Below are 9718 nucleotides of genomic sequence, written 5' to 3' on the forward strand. Positions count from 1 at the left end.
CACTCACGTAAAACGTAAGCCACTCACGTAAAACGTAAGCCACTCACGTAAAACGTACGTCACTCACGTAAAACGTACGTCACTCACGTAAAACGTACGTCACTCACGTAAAACGTACGTCACTCACGTAAAACGTAAGCCACTCAAGTAAAACGTACGTCACTCACGTAAAACGTACGTCACTCACGTAAAACGTGAGCCACTCAAGTAAAACGTACGTCACTCACGTAAAACGTACGCCACTCAAGTAAAACGTGAGCCACTCAAGTAAAACGTACGTCACTCACGTAAAACGTACGTCACTCACGTAAAACGTACGTCACTCACGTAAAACGTACGTCACTCACGTAAAACGTACGTCACTCACGTAAAACGTAAGCCACTCACGTAAAACGTACGTCACTCACGTGTCAGACAGATGCTTATTTTTGAGTAAGTTTCATATGCAGAAGGTTTGTGTATGTTATTGATGTCTTTATTTGTGGGTTTTGTTAATTAATAAGGAATGGGGAGACAAATGCAGTTAGTAGTAATTGTAAAGATATAGAAAGAGTTGTGGAGAGACAGGAGAGTGAACGGGAGTTAGGTAGGATGTTTTCAACTAATTTCGCTGACTCCAGGGTTCTTTCCCGTAAACAACCCCCCCAAACGACAGGATCCGTTCTTGAATGTCGAACGGAACATAGACGAATGAGACGTGGAAGCCGGGAAAAAGTCACGTGATTAAGGATAGCTTGACACGCCCAGGACGACCATATATAAGCAACGAGAAGACGGCATCTCGCCCTCTTCCTAGTAGTCACTCTGTATAATAGGTCTAACGACCTACTTAACCTGCCGGGTCTCCTTGACGACAACACATGGCGGCTGCCTATACCAAATTGAGGGACGGCGATTACGTAGAATACTAAAGCAGCCGCGAAATTACAGGGGAACAATTACCCCTGAGAACGAAGGACGACGAACAAAGTTACTACGCCCGCACCTGAGTGTCTGTGAGTGCGTTTGGCGAGACGTCCCAGAGCGACCGAGAGGCGTGACGTCCCCGAGTGACCAAGGCGTGTCTAGAACTTCGCGCCAGCCTTCCCAACACCTGACGAAGGCTTATACTTCAGCGACGACAGTAGGCCTATAGATGACGTTTAGGCCTAACTAAACCAGGGTTCACCAAATTCTCCAGCCAGTGTCAAGACGTCTGAGTTCATCACTAAGTGTTAATGTAGAAACCACGCTTTTGTTTTTGACTGCTTGTAAGTGCCTGTTCAAACCCCTTTTTATGTCTAGTAAAGAAAGAAACCAGCATTCGTATCCCTCACCCACGAAACTTTGCTTATGTAAACTCCTGAGAGAAATTCAATTAATATAAAACTAAAGGAAGAGGTAAGATACTAGACTAATTAAGAAGTTATTGCTAACTACATCAAGGACATCTTCACAAATGGTGGCATCGTTAAGGGATACTGTGCCGTGTTGTATTAAGTTTGAACTAATACTGGCTTTATTTCAGGAAAGTGCTGAAACCCCCTTTTATGTGTCGAAGAAATACAAAACAATCTCAAGAAAAACAGAGGGAAACCAAAGGAGTCGTGAACCAATGGATATGTGAGTAGTTTGCATGTTTTCGTTCACTCTCTTGTTTTGTATAAATACTGTCTCTCTATAGAATAGGAAGTTAGGGCATTTGTCTCTCGTAAGAAAATTTTGGTGTTTTAATTTTTCCTTTTTTTTGTGATATGAGTCTGGACAATATTTTCCAAAGACTTACACAATATCAATACGACTTGAGATTAACTGCAGACAGACGGTCGCGAAGTGCTAGTGTAGGAAGACGTCAAAATCTGACTAGAAACCGAAGTTCGAGTCCGGTAAGAGCAAATATTGCCGATATGAATTCCGCTGGGCTGATCACACAAACCACACGGTTTTGTGGAAATGTAAGTAGGGATAATCCCGACAAACAAAGGTTAGAGAAATACAGTGTAGATAAGTGGTTAGCGGACACAGAGAATAGGATCGCTAGTTTTAAAATAACTGACGATGTTGCAAAAATTAAACAGGCAATGATGTTAGTCAACGTAGACGTAGGGGATGCTCACCCTACATTAAACGGTAAGGCCTTTGAAAAAATTACCACTTTCAACGAGTTCAAGGAGGAATGCAGACTATTGTGGCGATCGGCCAAGGAGACCGATCGGTTGTTGAACTTGTATAGGTTTAACTCGGCTAAATTTGAAGGTGATTCCATGCCTAGTCTGTATACCCAGGTTCTGAATCATTTAGGAGTAGTTAAGGAAGACATTTTGTCATTACCCACAATCACGGTAGGAGACAGAATGCAGTTTAGTGAGGATAATAACCAACTGGTGGATTTAGATGAAATTTTGACTTATATGGCCTACGGTACATTGTATGCAGCCTTTGGTGAAAGGGAAAGGAAGGCTTTCAAGGACCTAAAGTTAGATCCTGCCCAGAAGCTCACAAAAACGTTGAGCCAAATCCAGGAAATCATCCAGAAAAACGAGACCCAAATTGAAGAGGTCACTTTTTCGGCAAATACCAAGCAAAGAAGGTATCAGAATTACAGGGAAGATAAAAATAACGAGACCGGTAGGAATAAATATTACCATAAAAATTATCAAAATAACCAGCCCCCTTACAAGTCAAATGAACAAAACAGAGGAAATTATAATGAAACATATAAATCTAGAGGGAATTATCATCATAAGGGAGCTAGACCAAAGAATAGGTATTGCCAGTATTGTCAAAGAGGAGGTCACACAGACCAAGAATGTTGGTACCAAGGTAAGAAACATAATAAACCCTCCGAAAATACTCCTCAGGTACAGGCAAGGGATAACTCAAACCCTACTAATTACTCCGAAGAAAAACAAGGTAACAGAAAGTGACTAGAAGAGCAGGATAGGAGTCCAGGAAATAGGGAAACCAAAGAATGGAAGGATGTTGCAGGTAGCGGAGGTACATCCACGTTGCCAGCAACATATTTATCCTTCCGACAGCAATCATTACCCAAGACAAATATCAAGATAGAAGGTAAAGAATGTCTTAGTTTGTTAGATTCAGGAAGTACTGTAAATCTCATAGGGCTCCATACCTTAACTGATTATTTGAATATACCTATTTCTGCAATTAGGAGTGAGGATACATTAATTCAGGGGATAACTGGCAATCAGCTTAACAATGTAGGAGCCATAGATTTAAACATTGAATTGCTAGAGAAGAAGTGTCAAGTGCCATTTTTGGTTTTGCAAGAAGTAGCATTTCCCGCTCGAGCTTTGATTTCTTTTGCAACAATGCAAGATTTTGGCATAGTTTTTGATTGTCAAGACAGAAGATTAGTTCTAAAGGGAAATAATCAGGAAGTCTGTTTCCAACTTGTTGATGACAAGTCCACTACAAATTTGGCCAATTTGCAGGGGACCGCTTCGATAGTTGAAACACACTCCGGTTCAGAAAGAGAAAGGGAAATCAAAGTAAAATCAGAAGAAAGGGAGAAAGAAGAGAATTTAGCAATTGCACCTAGAAAGGGAGAAATTACTTCTTGTAAAGGCAGCACACATACTAAGGATGAAAATGTCGACAGAGAATCTGAGAGAATAGATAAAAGGGAATTCCAAGAAGTTTTGCTGCTAGGCACATTGAATTCACAAGAATTAAGACACTTAAGAGAAACAGAATCTCAAAAAGGAGGAGATGAAGATTCATGTTTTTGTACTCAAGCACAAACTGGGGAAATAAGTCTGATCAGCACAGCAGATGCAAACAAAATAAGATTTAGGCTAGCTAGAGATGTAGTACTACTGCCCAATACTCTTACTAGAGTATATTTAATAACCCGCCTACACACAAATAATGATGTAATCTTGACCCCAGAAGGATTACCAGAATATGTCAGAATGGATAACTCATTAGTTCAGATGGAGGGATTAGCCTGTACTACTTATGTCATGAATTATTCTGATAAAAGACTCCATTTGTTAGCGGGTACAGAATTTTGTACAGGAATAGAAGTTACACACAAAATGATTCCGTTAGAGGAGGAAGCATTCTTTACCATAGGAAACATTGATGCAGGAATAGATAGGGAGATAGATAACACCGATTTTCCTGAGTACCGTAAAAGGTTAATAGAAACCTTAAATAAATATAGGCAGGGCATAGCAATTACAGGTGATAGGTTAGGTAGGACTGAGGTGTTAAGACATAAGATAATCCTAGATGATGGAGCCAAACCCTTTTTCATACCTAATTATAAATTACCTATCAGCCAACGTCCAATAGTAGATAAAATGATAGAAGAAATGAAAGAAGAAGGAGTGGTCATACCCTCTAAATCACCTTATAATTCTCCCATGTTGTTGATTCCAAAGAAAGATGGAAGTTACAGATTAGTGATTGATTATCGCAAGTTGAATGCGAACACAGTTCCTGATAGGATGCCCATGCCTGTAATAAACGATGTTTTGGCTCAGTTAGGAGGAGCAAAGATCTTCTCATCCTTAGATCTACTAAGTGGATATTGGCAAGTACCTTTAGACGAAGAATCAAAGCCATTAACTGCCTTCAGCACACATAAAGAACACTTAGAATTTCAGGTAATGCCATTTGGGTTAACATCAGCTCCATTGACTTTTGTAAGGTTAATGTTACAGATCTTAGGAGACATAGAGAATGTGTCAGTCTATTTAGATGATGTCATTATATTTAGCAAAGATATAGAGAGCCATTTCGGAACCATAGAAATCGTTTTAGAACGACTAAGACTGGCAGGATTAAAGATAAAGGTTAAGAAATGTCAATTCTTGAGGAAATCATTAGAATATTTAGGACATGTGATCAGTGCTGATGGATTGCGCATGCAAGAAGGAAAAATAAAGGCGATTGTGGAATATCCTGCTCCACAAAATTTGAAAGGTGTAAGAAGATTTTTAGGGATGATAGGATACTATAGACCATTTGTCAAAAATTTTGCTACTATAGCTAAACCATTGACAGAGTTAACTAAGAAGGATGTAGAGTTTGAATGGAAAGCAGAGCAAGAGGAGGCTTTTCAAAAGTTGAAGGAGAAATTAATCCAAGATCCTATCTTAGTGTATCCAGACTTTAGCAAGCAATTTTACTTAGCATGTGATGCTTCAAATACAGGAATTGGAGCAGTTTTGTTACAGAAGGCAAAAACCCGAATGAGGGTAGTATATTATGCAAGTAGAGTCCTGAATGCGGCCGAACGAAATTACAATACCACAGAAAAGGAATGTTTAGCCATTTATTGGGCACTGAGAAAGTTTCGGCCCATTTTGTTAGGACACAAAGTAAATGTACTTACTGACCATAAACCCATCTGTGACCTATTTAAGAAAAGAGCTTTCACTAATAACTTAAAGTTTAATCGATGGTTTATTAGTGTGCTAGAGTTTGCTCCAGAATTTAGATACATTCCAGGTAAGTTTAATACTTTAGCAGATGGATTATCTAGAGCACAAGAGGATACTGAAAGAATTATCACAACTAACACTTTTTGTTTCAGCTGTCAGGTCGTAGACTTAGATTTGGAGAGAGTTAAAATAGAACAAGAGAAACAAGAAAGTATCAGGAAAATAATAGGAGATTTGCTACAAGATGAGACCTCTAGGTCAGATTTTGAATTAATAAATGGGATATTATATAAGAAGGCTAAGGATAGGAGTGCTTGCTCTAGACTATATGTGCCTGACACCCTGACTAAAGAAGTATTAACTCTAACACATACCCACAAGTTGGCAGGACATCCAGGAATCAAAAAGACTCTGAGAACAATAAATAGAAATTATTTTTGGCCTAAGTGCAGCGAAGAAGCAAAGCAATTTGTAAATGAATGTCAAACTTGTAATAGGCATAAAGGTCATGTAAATGTCAGAGCTCCTTTAGAAAAATATCCTAGTAATTTAAACCCTTTTGAGGTAGTTCAGATGGATCATATAGGACCCTTTCCAAAAACTTTGAGAGGAAATAAATATATACTGGTATTCATTGATTATTTGACTCGGTATTTAGAAATTGTCCCAGTCAGAGATAGAACTGCAGTTTCTGTTGCAGAAGCTTTAAAGACCAGAATACTCACAAGACATTCGTGTCCGGAGGTACTTTTGTCGGACAATGCACCCGAATTCACCAGTGAGGTAATGAAAAAGCTTTGTGAATTTTTTGAGATAAAGAAATGCGAGATAACCCCTTATAAGCCGAGTTCAAATGGGACAGTGGAAAGGGCCAATAAGAAGATACTGGATGTACTGCGAACTATCATTAGTCCAACTACAGAAGATTGGGACCTAGCGTTAGAGGACGTTCAGTTTACTTTGAATAACACAGTAAATGAGACAGTAGGAGAAACCCCACACTTTTTGCTTTATGGTTATCAGAAAAGACTGCCAAACTCATTGTTAGATGACGCAAAACCTCCTAGGCACACATATGATTACCAGGACTATATAGCTTGGAAACTGCAAAGAACCTTTCAAATAATAAGACAAACCAGACAATCTTTAGAGAAGGGCCAACAGGTAAATAAGAAATACTATGACACAACTAGTTCCATGACTGACCTGAAGATAGGCTCACAAGTATATATAAAGGTACATGTAAAGGAAGGACCAAATGAAAAGGTATCTCCCAAATTTGAAGGTCCTTATAGAGTGTTAGAAAGGGAAAGGAATAATAAATTTAAGCTGATACATGAACAGAATTTAGATGTAAGGTATGCCCATTGGAATCATATGAAGGTTGTAAAAACTAATCCATGGTCCTCTCAACTTCTACAGGAAGTGGTGGAAAAACTTCCTTCTGATCCTACCCCTGGTGGTCGGTATCACTTGCGAAATAGACATTAAAAGTGGGGCCTTGATACAAAATCATGGAAAAGGTGAACTGTTAACAGATTTTGCTGTAGTAAAAATTAATGTCAATTCAATATTAGAAAGGGAAGAACATTTGAACCAGTTAGATAAAGAACTACGGAAGTGCATACTAACCCATAGTGATTCTGCCTTTGTAGAAGTATTAAGAAATTTACAGGGTAAAATTGAAGACATTGTCAGGCCTCAAAGAAACAAGAGATCTTTATTACCTTTTGTAGGTAGTGCATTTAGTGCTTTGTTTGGAGTGGCTACAGAAAACGATGTAAAAGGTTTGACTGATCGTGTAGAACTAATCGAGAAATGGGCTAATCAGAAGGGTAATCTTATAAGTACTCTAATAGAAAATAATAATAAGAATGTAGAGAACATAAAAAAGATGGTGGAATTTATTAATCAAGTTAACGTGAATGTTTCTAATAAAATAGATGACGTAGAACAAGTGTTTAAGTTGATTCATGAAGTAGAAATCGAGATTGGTGATCACAAGGAATCTGTGAACGGACTAATAAATGCACAAAAGGGAATACTCAGCCCTGCTATCATTTCTCCAAAAACTTTGAAAGAAATTATCGATTGGTGTATGGTAAATAGCCATTCCAAGCCTTTGCTAGAAGATATATTTTGGTATTACACAATGTCAACTGTGAAAGTAACAAAAGGGTATTTGTTGGTATTGATCCCCTTCAAGGGTATGAATTTGTTTGACCTATATACAATACATCCTTTCCCAGTTAAGATAGGAAATGCAACAATAATTTGGAACCATCCGAAGGTTCGTCTAGCATTGGATAAGAACAAGTTGTTGATGATTATTTTAGAAGAAGGTGATTTAGAACAGTGTGTGTTGATAAGTGAAAGTCAATCCATGTGCAATTTTGTGCAAATTAAACAACCTATGAGCAATTTTCCGTGTATCCAAGGTATTTTCTTTGAGAATTATGAGTTGATGAGAGAGTGTAAATTTGAAACTTTTGCTTTGCCATACAGGGCATTACATTTAGGTAATGAGATTTTTGTTTATGTACAAAATACTAAAAATGCAGAAGTTACTTGTGATGGGAAGACTCAAACATTTCAGTTAGGAAACTTGAAGTCATTTGCAGATTCTTGCTCAGTAGTGATAAATGATTATCTCTATTATGTACCAAGTGTGTTTTTGCATTATGAGTTAAATCAATCTTCCATTGCAAAGAGTTACGAGAACAAGATTAATCATTTTCAGCTAGACAAATTAACAGTGGTAGAAAATGTGGCAATGCCACTTGATAATGATTATGTTCTGTTTTACAAGCAAGATGTTGCACCATTTCTGACTATGTGTAATGTGTTTTTGATTGTACTTATTACTGTGGTAACGTATAATGTGGTGAAGTATTTGGTTTTCAGAAAATTGGAAAGGATTAGTGAGTTGCTACTAGTTATTGCTGGGAAACCTAAAGAATAGGTTTGTTGTTTTGTTGTATGTGAGGATTCTATAAGAATCCTAGTAGCTGGCCGAGTGGTGTCAGACAGATGCTTATTTTTGAGTAAGTTTCATATGCAGAAGGTTTGTGTATGTTATTGATGTCTTTATTTGTGGGTTTTGTTAATTAATAAGGAATGGGGAGACAAATGCAGTTAGTAGTAATTGTAAAGATATAGAAAGAGTTGTGGAGAGACAGGAGAGTGAACGGGAGTTAGGTAGGATGTTTTCAACTAATTTCGCTGACTCCAGGGTTCTTTCCCGTAAACAACCCCCCCAAACGACAGGATCCGTTCTTGAATGTCGAACGGAACATAGACGAATGAGACGTGGAAGCCGGGAAAAAGTCACGTGATTAAGGATAGCTTGACACGCCCAGGACGACCATATATAAGCAACGAGAAGACGGCATCTCGCCCTCTTCCTAGTAGTCACTCTGTATAATAGGTCTAACGACCTACTTAACCTGCCGGGTCTCCTTGACGACAACACATGGCGGCTGCCTATACCAAATTGAGGGACGGCGATTACGTAGAATACTAAAGCAGCCGCGAAATTACAGGGGAACAATTACCCCTGAGAACGAAGGACGACGAACAAAGTTACTACGCCCGCACCTGAGTGTCTGTGAGTGCGTTTGGCGAGACGTCCCAGAGCGACCGAGAGGCGTGACGTCCCCGAGTGACCAAGGCGTGTCTAGAACTTCGCGCCAGCCTTCCCAACACCTGACGAAGGCTTATACTTCAGCGACGACAGTAGGCCTATAGATGACGTTTAGGCCTAACTAAACCAGGGTTCACCAAATTCTCCAGCCAGTGTCAAGACGTCTGAGTTCATCACTAAGTGTTAATGTAGAAACCACGCTTTTGTTTTTGACTGCTTGTAAGTGCCTGTTCAAACCCCTTTTTATGTCTAGTAAAGAAAGAAACCAGCATTCGTATCCCTCACCCACGAAACTTTGCTTATGTAAACTCCTGAGAGAAATTCAATTAATATAAAACTAAAGGAAGAGGTAAGATACTAGACTAATTAAGAAGTTATTGCTAACTACATCAAGGACATCTTCACACACGTAAAACGTACGTCACTCACGTAAAACGTACGTCACTCACGTAAAACGTAAGCCACTCACGTAAAACGTACGTCACTCACGTAAAACGTACGTCACTCACGTAAAACGTACGTCACTCACGTAAAACGTACGTCACTCACGTAAAACGTAAGCCACTCACGTAAAACGTAAGCCACTCACGTAAAACGTACGTCACTCACGTAAAACGTACGTCACTCACGTAAAACGTAAGCCACTCAAGTAAAACGTACGTCACTCACGTAAAACGTACGT

The 9718-nt window shown here is 38.9% G+C and overlaps 1 protein-coding gene across 1 annotated transcript; it reads left to right on the plus strand.

The window, feature by feature from the left end:
• The first annotated feature begins 1429 nt into the window (after nt 1-1429).
• LOC137619739 (uncharacterized) lies at nt 1430-9391 on the plus strand. The gene is made up of 2 exons (XM_068350040.1): nt 1430-1602; nt 6816-9391. The coding sequence occupies exons 1-2, from the start codon at nt 1439-1441 to the stop codon at nt 8353-8355; spliced, it is 1704 nt and encodes a 567-aa protein (XP_068206141.1). The 5' UTR covers nt 1430-1438; the 3' UTR covers nt 8356-9391.
• Nucleotides 9392-9718: the final 327 nt, after the last annotated feature.

The sequence above is a fragment of the Palaemon carinicauda genome, chromosome 26 (assembly GCF_036898095.1).
Source record: "Palaemon carinicauda isolate YSFRI2023 chromosome 26, ASM3689809v2, whole genome shotgun sequence".
Classification (NCBI taxonomy): domain Eukaryota; kingdom Metazoa; phylum Arthropoda; class Malacostraca; order Decapoda; family Palaemonidae; genus Palaemon; species Palaemon carinicauda.

Excerpts from the sequence above, each read along its gene's own strand:
- LOC137619739 (XM_068350040.1), top strand. The coding sequence starts at position 1,439 with ATGGTGGCATCGTTAAGGGATACTGTGCCGTGTTGTATTAAGTTTGAA. Across the intron at positions 1,603-6,815 it reads AGTCGTGAACCAATGGATAT|GAAGTGGTGGAAAAACTTCC; the intron begins GTGAGTAGTTTG and ends CAACTTCTACAG.